The 19,252-nt window shown below is 32.0% G+C and overlaps 1 protein-coding gene and 1 non-coding gene across 2 annotated transcripts in view; one reads left to right on the top strand and one right to left on the bottom strand.

Moving 5' to 3' along the window:
- LOC147807116 (angiotensin-converting enzyme-like) overlaps positions 1-18,670 on the bottom strand; it is a 44,953-nt gene extending 26,283 nt beyond the window's left edge. Inside the window, exons 1-4 of the mRNA XM_087167792.1 lie at positions 18,408-18,670; positions 15,077-15,238; positions 8,003-8,105; positions 4,329-4,472 (exon numbers count right to left, since the gene is read on the bottom strand). Coding sequence (XP_087023918.1) covers positions 4,329-4,472; positions 8,003-8,105; positions 15,077-15,238; positions 18,408-18,635 — 637 coding nt within the window. The 5' untranslated portion in view covers positions 18,636-18,670. The remainder of the gene's footprint in view (positions 1-4,328; positions 4,473-8,002; positions 8,106-15,076; positions 15,239-18,407) is intronic.
- On the top strand, positions 74-199 carry LOC122269398 (U6atac minor spliceosomal RNA). The gene has a single exon (XR_006225160.1). It is a non-coding gene; the product is annotated as a U6atac minor spliceosomal RNA (small nuclear RNA).
- Positions 18,671-19,252: the final 582 nt, after the last annotated feature.

Here is a 19,252-nt window from a genome sequence, read left to right as displayed (position 1 = left end):
TAAAATGCTAGCAGTGCTTGTAAAGCTTACGATGCATAGTGTTCAATAATTTTATATATATTTAAGAGTTTAAGTTATATATGAAAGGAGAGAAGGTTAGCACTCCCCTTGACAAGGACGGAATGGCTTCTGGGCCTATAACACATATACGGTTATGGCACACCCGCTTACTTTGCGGGAATCTCAACCACAATTTTTTAAAAAAAGACGAGGACTCTCTCTATCTCTTCCTGGTGACAGGCAGACCAACACTTGCTTATCCCGACTGGCCTGTGGACACCTGAAAGGTCTCACATTTTCTGCCAATTCAAAGATCTTTCCTCTTTGCCCTAATCGCCAACAAAACCAGGCATCACCTGAGCACATCTTGAACTGTTTAGGGCTGGACTGGAACGACATTCATTCCTCTCCCCTTTTAGTTTCGGACTTCCTAAAAGTCAGACCCGGTTCCCAGCAGATCACCGAAGTCAAGCATCACTGACTGCGGTCAGTGTGCGGGTGGGTGACTACTTGGATCAGTCTGCGTAGGGACCGAGGATGTGCGGTATTAGTCCTCGTTAAACTGTTCTACCCTAAAGTGCTCGACTTCGCGTGCAGGTCGTCGGGCTACCGACGCGGGGGTGCCATCCTCTCTGAAGAGGATCAAAATTGTGATGGCATGTCTTCGGATCATCCTCCGGGATGTTTCCCAGACCGTCGCTAATAGCCCATTGTGCAGCTCTAGTGCGACGTAAATGAACAAATCAATCAATCAAAATCCTAAAAGTCAACGGATTTATTTTTAATTAGCAACAGCAACAAAAGCCCACTCACCACAAAGGGAGGGACAACAAAATAAACAGACACAAAACAAAAACAATCGTGGCAAGAAAAGTCTATGAACAAAATAAGTCTCTTGCGCGCCAGTAACGGTCACAAAGAGATGTCCCCCAGTGCCTGGCAAAGACGAAGTTGGTCTGCATCCATCTCCGCTTAAAGGTAACAGAGAGTACAGAAAGGGGCTTGAGCAACATGAATTCGATGGAGATGTTTGAGGAAGCAGCCGTGTCCGGTAGTCAGTCGAAACTCAGCAACTGCCCTACGTCTTGGCCACATAGGAAGATCTTTGAGATTATTCCACCAGATCGTATCAGAATTTTTCTCTGTGTATTGGTTTAAAGTTAGATTCATCATCTTTTTCTTGATTAGGTGCTTGGCACTGGTGAGAGGGATAGCTTTCTTTGATGTCTGTAGGATAGAAGCTCCCTGCTTAGCAAGATGGTCTACTAACTCATTGCCAGCTACATCGCAGTGTCCCGGGATCCACTGCAAAACAATATTTTTAGAAAGCCCGAACAGACCCTGTAGGAGTTTTTTACATTCAAGTATGTTAACGGAGGCAGGAGTAGTGTTTGAATTCACAGCAAAAATTGTCGCTTTTGAGTCACAAAAGGTAACAGCCTTTACAAAGCTGTTCAGATGACAGTGCAGCTGCGGCAGAGCTACACGAGTAGCAGTAACCTCAAAATCAAAGGCAGTTGTGCAATTTCCATTTGAAAAATAAAAGGAGAAGAGATGGCTATAAACTCCTCCTCTTGCGTTGTCAGTGTCCTTCAAAAGGCTACCATCGGTATAGATATGTACCCAATCGGGTTCAGGATATAAGGTGCTTATTGTTTCCAGAGCAGGAATTTATAAAATCGAGGTGTCTTGCTCTTTTTTGGAAACCGCTTGGGTGAGATCAGTGCGGATCTGGAAGCCTTTATCAATAGTTGGATCCAAAGGAAGGCATAGGGGCTTGGTATCGAAGTTAATATCAAGCAGTGCTTTTAGTTCCAGAACACCCTGCACAGAGCCACGTTGGGTCTTTAGACACCTTCTTGTGTCCAAGGAGAGTTCACTCAAAAGAAATAGGCAACCAGGTAATCGTGTCAATTTTTCCCATAGAAGGGCATTCTCTTGAAAAATATTCTTTAAAGGTTTTTTTCTATTATCTCGAGCATTGCGTCAATCGGCATTGTTTTTACGGCCCCTGTAATGATCCGCAGTGCCTGATTTTGGGTCTTATCAAGAAAATCAATAACAGAGTTATGTGCTGTAATCAAAGGGTCTCAGTACTAGGTCATGACAGGCAAAATAAAAGGTTTATAAGGTAAATTTAAGGTACGGTTAGAACAGCCCCATCTAGATGTTTTCAGTATGGGCTCGCCAGGATAGTTTCCGATCAAAGGTGACACCTAAGTAACTACAAACTAAGACCTTGTCAACATTCGGAATGGCATGGCCTTGATACGACAGATCAATCTGTAAGGGTTGGTATGTCAGTGAGAAAGTGACTGAGACGGATTTGTCCAGGTTAACCCTCATATTATTTTCATCACACCAAAGCTCTAAGGCTAAATTCAAGCCGTGACTAATCTTTTGTGCAGCTTGATTTTTGGGGGAATCCCCCAAAAAACAAACTGCACAAAAGATTAGTCCAGACCACAAGGTCGTCACAGTAGAGCAGACATCTAATCCCAGGAGTCATTTTGAGTTGGTGAACAAGATCATTAATGTAGATATTGAAGAGGGTGCAACTGGGTACTGAGCCCTGAGGTAATCCAGTTTTTAGAACACCGTATTTGGAAAATCCCCTACATATACGTTGGCGGAGAAAACCACGAAACCATCTAAACATGTTGTTCTCGATACCAAGATCAGCAAGTTTCAGCAAGAGTTTATCTGTCCATACTGTGTTATAGGCAGACATGAGGTGAATGAAAATCGCTGAAAGTATTCGGCCTTTATCCAGGGCATCTTTGATAGCCTGTATGAGGAATGCTACTTGTTGATTGGTAGATCTGAATTGTCTGAATCCAGCTTGCTCTTCTGCAAGGAGAATATTGGTTTCAAGGAACCAACTAAGTATTTTAGATACAATTCTTTCCACAGTTTTTCCCATAATGCTGATATATGAGATAGGTCTGTAACTTAGCAAATTCTTTGGATCTTTCTTTATCTTTTTTATGAATTGGTATAACTATGGCTCTTCGCCACTGAGAGGGAACAATTCCGGAGTCCCAAATTATATTGAAGAACTCCAAAAGAGTGTTTAGCGCACAAGTGCCCAGATGTTGAAGAAATTCAGAACGTATGCCATCTTCACTCGGGGATTTTCCACTTTTCAGGCAATTTATAGCCTGAGTAAGCTTTTCAACTGAGTGAAATGAATTAAAAATGGGATGCGCAGATGGCCGTGCATCAAAGTCAGTAAGAAGGGATTTTAATTTGCATTTTAGAAGCCTTGACGATATTCTAGCGTAGGTATTCTTTTGATGAGTGATCGTAAAGTGTTTGACGAATGCATTGGCAATTTCTGTATCTGTAGAGATAGTTTTATTAGCAACTTGGAAAAGCTGCCTAGGAGCTCGTCTACCTTCATTTTTGATATTAGAAAGGATATTGAAGTACTTTCTTTCCATCTCTCTGATAACTGGCACCAGCTATGAAGTCGTTAAAGGATTTTCGTTTCTCAACGAGCACAGTTTTTCTAAACAACGCAGATTGTTTTCTTCAGGCCTGAACACTCAAAAGTCTGTGTGTTAGTTCGGCTTTTCTTCTTAGTCTATTGCGTTTGGTTTTCATATATTGGAACTCTTCCGACCAGAAGCAACGATATTTCATTACTCTTAACCTGGGAATGCACTTTTTTGCACAAAACAGTATCCTATCATTGATAAGCTCTCAATTTCTACATGGATGCAGGGAGAAATCAATAGAGTCGGTGTGGATTTCTTGTTCCAGCATAGCGATAAATACACTCCAATTTGCTTTCTTGAAATTCCATGAGGGTTATATGCATTAGAAAGTTCTTCACACTGTAGGATCGAGCACAATGAGCGATTAGAAATTTCTTTTTTTTCTGCTATGTTGGGTTCAACATTACTAGATTACAAAATTAAGCATTATTAGCCGATCATCTGGTTAACGCTAGTCATGAAATGAATCAAATGATTCATTAGAGTTTGCTTACTAGAGTTTGTACCAAGATAAAGATTCGTTAGAGTTTGTTGACTAGAGTTTGTAACAAAATAAAGATTCATTAGAGTTTGTACCAAGATAAAGATTCATTAGAGTTTGTACCAAGATAAAGATTTTTTTCTCACTTAAAAGGTAATCTGTAACTGCTAATGTGCTTATTTCATTACTTCATTTTTTAAAGGACTCTAAAGAACATATATTAGAGGATATGAATATTTATAGATTAATGTATGGAGACATATTTTTGTGGGGTTTTGGTGAAAAAAAATATCATTTTGCACTCTCTCTACTGTTTATAAATTTTATTATTATCAAGATTATCTCACCAAATAGTTGATTTCTTTCATTATTAAGATCAGTGTATCGAAGATAATCTCCTCTCATTTTCTTTCCCGTCTCGTCTCGCCACTGAGTCCAAAAATGTTGGAGCTCCTGATAATTTCTTGATTCTTTCATAACTTCAGTTATATCTAAAATCAAATATTAAAAGTAATTAAAATTTAATGGATGCTTAAAAGGAAATTGAATTCGTTTGTAAAAATAATGGAAATCCGATTTTAAAATTTGAGACGTTGCAAAAGATGTAACATTTTATACTAAACAGATCTGTTTTTGTGTAATATTTCAAATTTAATTTTTTTAATGGAAACTCCATTTTTAAAATAAATAATCCAAATAAACAACATATTTCATAAACGATTTATGTACTTTTTTTAAAAATATAATTTTAAATTTAATGTATATTTCAATAAAATATCATCAGCTCTTTTTCCCTTTCTCGTGCAATTATACCAAAAAATTACATCTAAGTATTGCAGCGAAAAAATTTCGGTAAATAAAATCATAGTATGTGTCAGATATTTCTGATAAGAAAACAAGAATTTCGGTAATTAATATCAAAATTTGAACCATTTATTTAATCACTTTTGTGTTTGTCATGGTTATGGTTTATCGGAAATTGTAGTTTTTAAAATTACAGTTTTTATTCCACACATTTGAGGAATCATTAAAGCACTTAAATGAAATCAATATAAAGAAATTGTTTCCATGCCATGCTCTTAAAAACTCAATAAAATTTAACAGACTATTCCTCAGAATGTACCATTTATTTTTTAATTTAAGGTTTTGATGGAAGTACCTTTTACCAAGTATAGGAATAATGGACATTTTAATCTGTTTACCATGTTTTCTAGTATGGTTTATAAAAAATGGCAGCACGGTGCTGATAAAAGTTCGATTTTGTACTCAATTTTTAATCAAGTAATCTAACTATTTCTAATTATTTTTTTCTTTTACGAAATTGAATAATTTTCCATTTCTTTGCCAAATATTTTCCCCTAATATATTTTTCTAATATATCATAAGAAAAAAAGGGGCATAAATAATAGTCTCAAGTGCGTGAACTTGAAGTCAAGTCGTGCACTCGACGTGACGGCCAGTGCGCAAATGAGAAACTCATGTATCAGTTATTCAAAAGTTCGGCGGTTCAAGCCAGGTAGTTATAGTTTTTCTGTAAGAATTGTTTGCTTACTATTCTTTTATTTTTGCTGTATTTTTTCATTAGGTTTTTTTTTCTTACACTGTTTAAATGATTTTAAATTTATGCTATGTTTTTATTATATATATTTTTCATTTCGTGTGATTTTTTTTAAATTTTAAAGAGTGAATATTTTTACTTACGATGATGAAAATTATCTTTCAGTTTCACGATCTATGCAAAGTAATTCATAAAAACTATAAATACTTTGATAGAACTAATTTGAAAGTAGTAATGACTATATAATAATGAACAACGTTAAGTTAACTATCTTGAAGTTCCTCATTATATTCGAATTTCTTAAAAACATAGCAAATTATAATCTTAGTATTCTGAGGAAAACTAGTTGAAGCAAGCAAACTTGGGTCTGGTGGTCATATAAAACATTTTATACTACCTATAACAGAAAAAAAAATTGCCATCACTTAATCTCGCATCGGGAAAACTTACAAATTTTTCGAACGACTGGTCTGGGTTCTAATCCAAACTTAGTAATGGTAGTAAAGATTCCATGTTTACGGTCTACCTGTGCAGTTTTTAACCACCGAAGAGCTGGCTAATAATATTATATTTATTGGTAATTTCAACATAAGTCATTATGAAAATGCTGTTCTAAAAAATACACTGTGAAACCATGTTGTAATATCTCGCCAAATATGATGTTGAACAACCAGAAAAATTGCGTGAAGGAAAACTTTTTTCCGGGTTAATGTTAAATAGAGCATTCATATCCGATTTAAAGAGTGAAATTTAAATCTAAATAATTAAGACTGAATGAACTTACACCAAACTTTCATTCTTTTACACCATATGAGAATTCCTTACCCTTCTGAAAACAACAATGCTTGGCACTCCTTGAAACAAGAAACGCCAAGTAAAATATTGCGATCAGTTTGTTTACAATCGGGAATGAACTGGGGAGAATTTGATCTCATATTCAACGCTGGTATTGATAAACAGAAACAAATTTCGCCTTTAAATAAGTATGTATGTTTATAGTTGTGCAATAAGGAAAATTATATTTTAAATCTCTGAGAACTGCCTTAACTTATTTTTATAATGCATAATTTCCAATTCACTTCCAGTCTGTTAAGCCTAGTTCGAATTCATTTTAAAATTCTCTCTGTGCTATGCGGATGTTTGATTTACAAACTAACTTTTCTTTAAGAATTAGTGTATATACAAGGAGGCTTCGCCCCCTGCTCGCTGACGCCCGCCAACCCCCGGAGCTGCCTTCGCAGTTCATTTCGGATAGCTTCGCAATCCGATGCTCGCTTTGCTCGCTCATTGGCTACGTTCTTAACGTCTAGCTTTTGTATACTTGTTTGAACACTGAAGTTCCGAAAACTTTTCACTGTAGAAAATTCTAAACCTGTGCATTTCAATATTAATTTGAAATTCCAAACAGTTCACATATTTTTCTTAATCACACTATTTTAAATTTCAGTTGTTGAGAATAGTAACTGTTTAAGTTTTGTTTTAAAGTCTTTCCCTCCCGAGGGCTAAAACCATGTGCTGTAAAACAATATGAAATAATACTGAACGCCGGATGTAAAGCATCGGCTTCGATGAAGATAATTTTGTGAGAATTCACCCGATTAGACATATGATGCTCACTACGTGCTCTTGCGCGCCGAAGCCTATCAATTAAAAATGAAAACTGTTGCCAATGCGAGAAAAGAAATATCATCGGTTTTATTGATACATACGTATTAGCGTTTTATATAATATCGATACCATCTAAATGACTGATTCCTACTTTGTATTATAAAAATAACTTTACTGACTCTTATGTGTGACTTATCTTAATGCAATTAAAAATTTTAATATTATTGTATAGCAAAATTGAATGACAAAAATGGCAGTGGTTACTTTTTACCAAGTAGTGTAAAAGAACATTGGCATATCGAAATTTTGGCGGAAATACATCAAAAGTTTTTACAGTGTTCTTTTTGGTGTTCTCATAGAGCCAGAAAACACCGTATATTTTACTGTACTCTAATAGTTTCGATCATACTTATTTTCTCAGTGCGAAATAAATTTAAACACACAGAAGATCGCATCCTTATAAATAATGTTGGTGTGGCGAACTTACAGAAAAACATGCTAATAGTTACTATGCTGAAGGTTTCTCTAAATAAGCTATAAAGTTGCTATGGTTCTACAAGCTATGGTCCTACAATTTCAAGATCAACAGCTGCGTCAGCATTGCGCAAAAGCCGCCTTTACTTCACTGTCATGCTGGTATCCATTCATATGAAGCTGGTTGAGCTTCTTCAAGCCACTACTGAGGATCGAATCCCATTCATTCGCAATGATAACTCAGTGCATTTTATCACTGAACTATCGCAGCTCACTTGCAATGTCAAAGGTTAAAAATATTTTCTTCTTACGCCCCTCAGCAAATTTCAAAAACAGAATATTATATACTGTGGTTTTGGGGGAATGGAATTTTATAATTACCTTGCTCTGATTTTAATGTACAAGGCTGGAGGAAGGTTGACGGGTAGCTGCATACCTTAGCTTTTCCATAAATTTCTTCCATTTCAGTAATAACTTTTTTGAGCTGCAAAACTTATAAATAAGCTACAAAACGATAAACTTATCTGGAATATAAAGATCTTAGCATTTTTCAAACTAAGTATAGCTTTTACCATTGCTGGAAATATGTTCTTTCCTTCGTTAGTTTGCAACATACATGTTAACGTAATTGTCGAAATTCGTTTTTATATGTGTAGACCAACGACTAATAAATTGTGTTCCGTGGAACCCTAGAGTTCCGAGGAGAAGTCTTATGGTTTTCGAGTGTTAGTAAATTATCCAGTTATGATTTTCGAAACCTGTTATTAAATTTAAATTCGATTGATAATTCATTATTTATTTAATATTTCAGTCATTTTCATAAAATTATTTTATTAAGAATCTTTTTAAGAATGAAATTTCAAAACAATGTTTTGAATAATAATAAAATAAATGAATTATGAAAAAGATGCATTTATGAAAACAATTTAGTACCATTCTGCACCAAATAAAAGTATTCAAATTCAACACTGATGAAGTATTTCTCTGATAAAACTATTTTCAACTTTTATTTTCTTTCTTCATTTTTGTTTTAATGAAAAAAACATATTTCAGCTAATTCACTTTCAGCTTATGCAAGCTATACCACTCCAGTTATTTGAATTTATTTGTTTGATATGAAACCCAATTTTAAGACTAATATTGTTAAAATCAGTAAATGAAAAAAATTCGATCTTCATTCATTCATTCACGAAACGTTTTTAAAGTAATTAAAATAATTTAGAGCATTACTTACTTTAAATATAATTAATAGTCTTTCGTTAATTAATATATTTAGAATTGCTTCAGAATTTGTTCATTGAGTGACGGGGTTGATAATAATTTAGAGTTTCAAAGCAAAAAAAAAAAAAAAAAAAAAAAAAAAATTGGAAACCGTTTTCTATTTAGATTGCGAATTGTATATAAGTAACTGCGATTTCGAGCTTTTTATCATTTGGTGCTGTTACATCAGATATCAATATTTGAGAGAAATTAAACATTCATTACATTTTTTGTGTTTGAATCGGTATTTTAATTAATAGTAAGCACTAAGTAATTATCATACTTAAGATTTACCATTTGAATCATTATAATTGGCACTTGGTCTGCGAAAATCTAATATTTAGTTAAAAAGTTATTCCGGGTGACAATCTTTTTTCTTAGCTCACTGTAGATAATTTTATTCTTCATATTTAACCGGTTAAACTTTTCTTACTTTTAAAATATAGCTACGGTTTTTACGTTATAGAGCAGGCCCTACACGACTTCCTAGTTTAAACTTTAGTAACTCCATAATTTCTCTTCTCGCTTATTTGTTTATTTATTTATTTATTTTTCAATTGAAGAGCTCATTATAAAGTTTTTGCTTAGTAATTATGCTAACTTAATTGATATTAATTAAAATACTAACTGTGCATACATAACATGGAGTGAAAAATTCTGATAAAATTATGGTATACTGTATTATAATGACATTTCTGAAAGGAAAAAGACACACAATTTTGGTTATAAAATCTTAAATATGCGGTATTTAAACCATTTATTTGGTAATGTTTCCATTAATATGATAATGGTTTATCGGAAATTCTGGATTTCAAAATCACAGCTTTTATAATCAAATATTTAGAACCAAACATTAGAACTGTAAATTTAACAAATAAATGGTTTTTATGTCTTACTCTGAGGCATGGATCGCCAAACTTTTTTGATCATCAACCCATATATAATTTTTTGAAATCTCCATCGACCCCCACAAAAGTAATTTTCTGAATTAAAATAAAACTGTATTAGATTCTGTGTACATTTATTTTATGATTTTAAACATTCATTAAAGTAATAGTACATTGTGTAACAATAGTTTTATAAAAAATATATTAATGTTGAAATTTAAATACCTTAATATTTATTAAATAATAAGTAATTATAAATAAGTAGAAATAATAAGTAAAGTAACTACAGATTTATTGCTTCTTAATCATTGAGATGGGTGTGGCTGGTGCTTTTTTGCAAGGTTCGCTGCATTGGGTTCAAAATTGGTCACTTTTAGTCTTGAATCCCCTCGAAACTCCACATTTAATTTATTTCTGTACTTAGTTAGGATTGAATTTACGTGACTGAAACCGGCTTCAACCATATAGGAACTTGAAAATACTAGCATAAATGGCTGAGATATTTCGTGAAGTTCTACATATTTTTGCATTATATTTATATTTGTTCAAATTGTTAAATTTTTAAAAAGCGTCTTTGCTTCAAGATCCGATAATAATTCATCAAGCTCATCTTGCAGGTTGATGTCCACGTTTTCAATTTGAGCAGAAAATAGCACAATAATCCAATCAGGGATGTCAATGTTTTCCAAATCAACAAAGCGCAGTTTAAAATCGTCGCTCAATTTTCGCCAAGTCTTTTTCTTTTATTTCTAATTGTCGCAGATTTGAAAAATACAGATAATCCTTACGTAGCAATGAAAATCTAAATAAACTTAATTTTACTTTGAAGACTAACAGTCTTGTTCGAGCTTCGATAATTGTTACATCTTTTCCTTGCAGCTTTGTTTGGACATCATTAAATTTTCCAAATAAGTCGGCTAAATAAAAAATATGGTTCTTATTGTTTTGGAGTTCATCACTCAGAACAGGGTTTATTTCGTTGAGAAATTCGGTCGTGGAGTCAAATAACTCAACGAGCCTTTGCAAGCATACACCTCTAGACAACCATCTATCTTCGGTGTGCGGAAGTAATTAGTTAAATAACTCGTCGTTTTCCTCACAAAGTTAGGAAAATAATCTTGATTTAAGAGGTTGGGCTTTAATTTGATTGATACACTTAATGCAAAACTCTAAATATTTATGTAACTCTGGACTCAGATATCTTGCTGCTAAGTTGTTTCTATGCAACACACAATGAATAGTACGTATACCGGACACTTTTTCTTAGAGAAATGTAGCAAAACCTCGGTAACGCCCTACCATAGCAGGTGCCCCATCTGTGGCTACCGCTATTATATTTTCAAGCAGAATATCATATTTATTTAAATATTCTTGTAAACATCTAAAAATTGCCTCTCCTTTTCCATCAGTTTCAAGATATTTAGCAAATAAAAATTCATCAATGGCTTGTCCTTTAATTTTACTGAAATACCTAACGTACACAGGATTAATAGCAGAAACGCCAAAAACAGATTCATCAAGTTGAATAGAGAACTTGCTATTTTTTAGATCAGAAACTATCGTATTTTCTATTTCTTCAGCCATTTCGTCGATACGCCGTTTCACAGAATTTGCACTTAATGGCAATGACTTTAAGGAGTCTTTTTTCATTACATCCTCAATGACGTCTTTAATTGCAGGTACAGTCAGCAAAAAAAAAAGATATCACCCTGAATAACTTTCGTTCTAATGATCGGATTTTCACGAACTAAGTGTTAATCTTAATGGTTCCTAGGGGTGACCTCAAATATGCTAATTAATTAGTGCTAACTATAAATTAAGTTACGAAATCAGACACAAAAACGTACTTTCTCTGAATAAACATATATTTTTTCTTACATATTTGGATTTTTAACCTTCAAAATATAGGGGGTAGCCGCAATCTGGGAAATATGGTCCCCATAGTTTGGTCAGGAGAGCGATCCAAAGTTCGTTCCCCTTAATGTTAATTTCACTTTTTACGTTTTTAGTCATATTTTAAAAACTAATAAAGCAACTCGAAGAAAATTTCACCCAGTCATAAAACTCATTTACCCAAAGATAATTTCACGAAAAAAATAATTTTTAATAATTGTTAATTATTTTTTATTATTTAATTAAATTAAGGATGAAAAATTTTTGAATTATAAGGTATGGATATTTTTATACCATATTAATCTACATATTTTTCAATTGAAAAATCTAAAGTTTCAACTGTTTTTATTTATTAGAAGCTGAGAAAAATTAAAATTAATTATTTTTAAAAAAATAATTTGGCGACAAAGAAGAAATGATTAAATGGGGCGATTAATATTAAAATGTGATAAACTTGCGAGGAACTTGACTTCGCGCGCTTAGCATAAAATTTCATTCATATTTTTTTCGCTAATAATCATTTGCTTATCTTTTCATTTTTATTTTTTTAAGCTATGAAATACGATGTTTCTTTTTTAGTCGTCTAAAATTCTATTTGCAATTTAGTAAAGAAATTTGAATAAAACATTTTATTGAATAAAATACATTTTATTCAGAGAATGTGGAGTTTTATAAAAGCATACTTCTGATAGAATATGATTATACAACAGATTGTGCTTCTTTAATGTGATTATTTTTTATTTTTTAGTTTTTTTTCTCAATAACTGATAAAATTTCAATAATATACATACGAATGAATAAATTTGGAATAAAATATTCATCAATTTCTTGAATATATATTTTATGAATATTAATAAAAATACGTAGTCAACATTTTTAAGCATCTCTCACAACATCGCAAATTTCTCAAAATCTTATAGGGTAAACTAACCAGTGAATGAATACTTAAGCTTAGCTTGTCTTTAAAAAAAAAATCATAAAAATTTCAAAATTTGTAATTTTAGCTAAATGACGTACTTGTTATTAAATGCATGTCGACATATTTGTTATTAAATGCAAATTATGTTAAAAAAATTTAGATAACTTACATAATATTGTTTTAAGCTTTTGGTGGTTTAAATAATAAGTAGTAAGATAACCAAGTGAAGGAACAGTTCTTAAATTGAATAAACACTAAATTTTCCAGTGAATGAACACTTAATTTTGAGAATGTTTGATGCTCGTTAGGAATCCTTAGGCCACACAGATATCTGTCGCCCTGTAGATGCCTGAATTGACGGATGTTAACACAGGCGGGCATTAGGAAAAAAAATTCTTTTAAGTTTTCGTGCCCCCATTTCAGTATCTTAAGGGCCTTACGAGCTCTGTTTAAAAAGAGAGTATCATATCAGATATATATATATATATATATATATATATATATATATATATATATATATATATATATATATATATATATATATATATATATATATATATATATATATATATATATATATATATATTTATATATATATATATATATATATATATATATATATATAAGAAAACAAAAATAATCATAGTAGCAGTATTTGGTGGTAAATGTAGCTTATCGTAATTGAAGAATATGCTGTGCGACATTTTATGGTGAATTTGCGAACGTAAGTTTCAGAATGTATCGAAACATGTGGATGCTATTTGCTAATCATCTTTATCCAAAGAAAACCATGTAACGTAAATATCTAGCAAAATGAAGCAATTTTTTAAACAATGAATCATACATTATGCAACATATTATTTCAATATCTTATTCTTAAACATAACATATTTCAATGTTTTTAAAATGCCACTAAACATTCAGCAATTCATTGAGTTATAGAAAAAAGAAATATCGTAAATTATAGAAAACCTTGTGAATGTGCATTAGAATTACTATGCAATCTACATTTTATTTTTCAAGCGCTTTTTTTCCTTCAAACTTTCATGCCTAGAAGACTCGATTAAAGCTGTAAAAATCTCTATCCCTAAAATTTTGTATATAGCTATTATAAGTTACGTTAATTTGATTTTAGTATGAAATCCTCGAATAAACATAGCAAAAATAGCATAATCTAAATAATATCAGATAAAAAGTTCATGTATTTAAATTCTAAAAACTTATAAATCGATTCAAATTTTCTTTTCAAAGAAGATTAAAATAATTTTTTTTGTTGCTTTTTGGGCATAAATAAACTTAAAAATTGTCTATTGCCTAGAAACTTCGAGATGTTTTCTATTAACTATTAATTAAACCTCTCAGAGCAATCACAAAACATTATTTCAATTTTTTTACAGTCAGAAATTGGTTGCCTAGCAACCTAGTAAAATTAAGCGTTTCTCTTTTGAATCAGTCAATGGGTTATCTTAAAATATTTATTTACGCAGGCGACTTTTTTTTGACGGTTTTCTGGACTATCGCCAAATATATAAACCTTTATTGCAACCCAATTTACGACCCAATTGTTTTAAAATTTTGTCTACCCCCCCTAATTCAAGTGTCTAGATTCCAAATATGTAAAAAAAAAATATATGTTTATTCAGAGAAAGTACGTTTTTGTGTCTGATTTCGTAACTTAATTAATAGTTAGCACTAATTAATTAGCATACTTGAGGTCACCCCCAGGAACCATTAAGATTGACACTTAGTTCGTGAAAATCGGATCATTAGAACGAAAGTTATTCAGGGTGATATCTTTTTTTTTTGCGGACTGTACATAACAATTTCTTCAGTTATTGTGTGTGGTTTCCTCCTCTTTGCTATATTTAGCGAAATCTTGTACGAAGCTATTAATCCTCCTTCAGTTTCAACTTCAGTAGACTGCTTCATAAAACTACTTATAGTTGGTCGATAAATAAACTGATATTAAGTCAATTATAAAAAAAATCACAAATTTTACATACTCAATTGGGTATGTGTGATTTGCGTATTAAGAACTGTTTTTTCTTCGACGCCCAAAATACCTTTCCGATTCGGATCGACCCCCGCTTTTGTTAAATAGACCCCTGGGGGTCTATATAGACCACTTTGGCGACCTCTGCTCCAAGGTATCATAATAAAAGTACCAAATTTTATAGCATTTTCCAAATTTTATCACAGATTATAAGACCATATTTTACAGTTGATTTGAACCAACTCTTTTATAAAAGTTATCGAGCTTTTTAGTGTTTCCGTAGAGCAGGAAGCATGGTAAATTATACAATATTCTGTTAGTTTTGACTATTCTTTTTTTTCCCTCAGCGTTGTTGACAATTACATACATTGCAGTTAACTATTACCTGCATTGTAGTTGACTATTACATAGTTTGTAGTTGAATATTATATATTAGTTGTTCAGTGTAAGCGTCTTGAAAATGCTATGAAACACTATGGATATCTATAACATAAAAACTTTACCTGAGAAGCATTTTCTACTACTTTTTCGTCAGGTTTTGTGATGGACATTAAAAGAAACCAATTATATGCAGCCGTGTCACTGTTAAGGTTATTCCATGCAAAGGAAGTGGCATTTTCCCTTGTTTCAGCAATGAATGTCTTCATTTCTTCACTCATCCTAATCTGAAGATATGAATTAAAGATATAGATTTAAAATAATCCTAAAAGTCAGGAAAACAAATGCAATTTTTGTATTACACGAAAATTAGAATTTGTTTAACTGAAACAAACGAAACTTATTTATGCGTGTGTAGTAAAATAAATAAATAAATAGAATATACAATTGAATAAAATAAAATGAAATGCAATGAATAAATTAAATAAATTAATTAAAATAAATCAAATCAAATAAATCAAACAAAATAAATTAAATTAAATTAATTAATTTAAACAAATGAAATAAAATACATTAAACAAAATATATTAAATGAAATATATTAAATAAAATAAATTAAATTAAATACACTGGTGGACAAAATTAAGAGATGGAAAGCATTTTCGCACATTCATTCACACATGCAAGATACCCGCACACCGCTCCATGTGTTTGACAATGGTTCCGTGAATGCCCAGTGGTACAGGCAGGAAGTCCCTAGAACCCTATGTGCGTCTTTTCAGGAGCGCTGTTGGCCCTGAGTTCATTTTTATGGACGACAATGCGCGACCACATAGGGCTGGTTGAAGAGTAACTGGAAAGCGAGGATATTCAACGAATGGATTGGCCAGCCAAATCCCCTGACCTGAATCCTATTGAACATGCTTGGGATGCTCTTGGGAGAGCTATTGCGATGCACCAATCTCCCCCCAGAACCATTCTGGAGTTAAAAATTGCTCTGGTGAAAGAATGGGTGGGTCTTCCACAAGTCCTCCTTAACTCCCTTATTAACAGCATGCCTACTCGTTGTGTATGCTGTTTGTCTACCAGGGGTGACCATACACCATACTAGAGACAACACACACTGTACAAACCTCACTTTTATTGTCATTTTTTATCCTTAAGTTCAGACTACATTGGATTTATTGGCAATAGGTCTTGCCAGTGAATGGCACTTTCATTTTTGTTTCGCATGTTTTATAATCATGGAATAAGCTATATCCATACCAAATTTCATTTATTTATATTCAGTATTTTTCGAGATATTTGGGAAAATGTCTTCCATCTCTTAATTTTGTCCACCAGTGTATATTAATTAAAATAAATCTAAGAAACACGTATGCTAAATGTAATCTAATAATGCAGATTACAATTTTGTATATTTGTATGAAAACTTTTCGTAAATTACTTAAAAGTTACTGTATCACTTTTACATTACCAAGTTTTCATGTATCAACTTTGCATTAAAAAAATAATTGAAATTGATTTTTTAAAACAATAATTTCCAGTAAAATGATGCAGATTAATAGTTAATTAAATGCAAAAATACTTAGATTCGTGTTAGTTAGGGATAAAAAAATTAAAAGCGTGAATAAGCTCTTCATTTTTGAGTAAGCTTCATTATAATAAAATGAATATATATTTATTTAAATGATTAAGTATACTATTTATTTGAGTAATATCTTATCGAATATTAGACAAATTAAAAAAAGAAAGGCAGTAATAAAATCGTGGCTGAATATTTTTAATAATTTGCCGATTCCAAACTGTTTTAGAGATAAAAAACTGGCGATTCTCCTCTAAACATACCGTTTATTATCTAAACATATTACAAATGAGGTAAGTTAAGTAGAAACGTATAAATATCTAATAGCGAAAGAGAATGAAAGTAATATGAAAAATACCAATTTGGAAATCTTATTAACGCTTAGCATTGTTCAGTGTTACTAATGAAGAAGAATCTCTCTCAATGTATTATATTACTAATTATTACTGACTATTATTATTATTACTATGTATTATACTGTGTATCTATTATTCTCTGTCTGTATTGAAAAGTCGTAAGGAATGCCTTAGCTGTTTTGGGCGTTTAACTTCACATTACATTTTGTTTTGCTTCGCAAACACCATAAAACTTAGAAACTTGAAATTGCTAAAGGCCTGGTTTCTTAGGACAGGACGCCGTCAGCTGGAAATCAGCGCTAACCTCTGATTGGTCCATTTGTGAGTTTGATAGTATACGTCATCGAACGCTCATCTTGAACTACAATTGCCGTCAAACTCAACTGCAGTTGGATTACTACGTGACGTTAACCACAGAAGCAATGGCGGACAACATCCAACAGCACATTGAAATCAGCCAAGATTTTGATTTGGACATTAAACATAGCTTCTTCATTAAACATAGCACTCTTCATTTAACTGAGCTATAATGTGTTTTTTCTTGGACGAAGTCATTATTTGTTCTCTAAAACACTGGTCGACAATAACAAAATCAATACAAATACAAAATAAATATTTGTTTACGTTGTTAACGCATGCGCAATGAGAGATAATGTCTGCGTTGGACCGACTGCTCACGTTGAGCTAACAAACCAGTATTTTGTTGGCGTCAGCGGGACGTTGACATCCCGCTGACGCCCAGATAAGGCGCTTGTCGTAAGAAACCAGACCTTAAGAAACCAGACCTTAAGGTGTATAGAAAAATTCAAACGATGAAAAAAAAATAAATATTGGATAATTAGTTAAAAAAATTATCAACTGTCAAGTTTCTTGCAAAGACGAACATCTTTGGTAGATCTACTGTCCACTGAAATGCAACTACAGAGTGGAAATTTGACGTGCTGGATAGAACATTTTAAATTATTAAATTAACGGGAGCTTTTTTTTTTCGAAATTTCTATTTTTCTGAAGTTTTTGCTTTTTTAAGTGTTGTTTTTTTGCAATTTTTTTACTTTAAAAAGTAGTTATTTATCCAGTGTTGAGGAAAAATGTTTCTCTTCTGTAATTTGTATTTAAAAAGCTCCTCTATCCACATATTTTTTGACACAATGCATTTTGCTGAAAAATGAGTTTATGCTGTTTAAATTTCGAAGAAATAGGGCTTCAAATTCGACTATTATTTGTTCCGGAGTTATTGCGACAAATGTTTGCTCAATCTTGAGAAACCCTTCTTTACATTGTGGGGTTTCAAATTCGACAATTATTTCTTCCGTAAACTTTTTATCGCATTTTTGCTCAATCTTGTGAAACCTTTCTTTACATTGTAGACTGAAAGCTTAATAAATTTCAAATTAAGTGAATAAAATTTTTTTGACATAGAAATGATGTCGTACTGCTTGTATGATTTTTATAAGAATATTTAAATTTGTGATAAATAGTATTGAAAAACCTTACGAAACAAAAAAAAATACATACGTATTCTCTTTTATTGTAGTCTGTTAAGTTGGTTTTGTAGTTCCAAAGTGCTGTGATCAATTTATTTTCCATCTTTTCCTTTCGTTTTTCGTAGTTTTGGTACAGAAGAAGTGCGGCTTCCATATCGGTGTTATTTCCAACCGCGTAGTGTATGTATCCTTCTAGCTCCAAAGTACATATTGTGATGAATGCGATGATGTTAAGAAGAAATATGGAATATGCCATCATTTTATTAGGTAACTTAGCAGCTTGTGAAAATTACTTCCAATCTAAAAAAGAAACACCAAAAATTTAAACGGATTTTTGCGCAACTTTCAAATAAGTTGTGAACAAAACTAAAATATATGTTTCGAATGCAAATATTAGTTTTTGTGTAAATTTATTTTCCCTTTCAGTATTATATAAAAAAAAAATTAAAATTATTTTAGTTATTCGTAAAAATTGTTTAATTGGAAAAATATTATGAATAATCGTTTTTTAATAAAAATATATTTTGCTGTAGCCGAGATCAATCGGGATTGTGTACAATTGTTTTATCATAGAAAATAGTTCGTATTATGATTCCTCTCTTCTATTTATAAATTTATGCACACAATTGCTTGAAAAAGAGACATCTCTGATTTACTTTCAGAGCATTGTTTGTTTTTAACATTGATTGTTTGTTGTATTGAACATTCCATTGACATTGTTTGGTCTTGAATAGTTCATATTATGATTCCTCTCGTCTGTTTATAAATTTATGCGCACAATTGTTTGAAAAAGAGTTATCTCTGATTTACTTTCAGAGCCTTTAAGAACATAGACATTGTTTGGTCATCAATAGTTCATATTATGATTCCTCTTGT

This window comes from Parasteatoda tepidariorum, chromosome 7, assembly GCF_982258835.1.
Source record: "Parasteatoda tepidariorum strain Cologne lab strain chromosome 7, Ptep-v5.0, whole genome shotgun sequence".
NCBI classification, from domain to species: Eukaryota; Metazoa; Arthropoda; class Arachnida; order Araneae; family Theridiidae; genus Parasteatoda; species Parasteatoda tepidariorum.
Note: the sequence above shows the minus strand (reverse complement) of the source record. Positions and strands in the feature narration are given on the sequence as shown.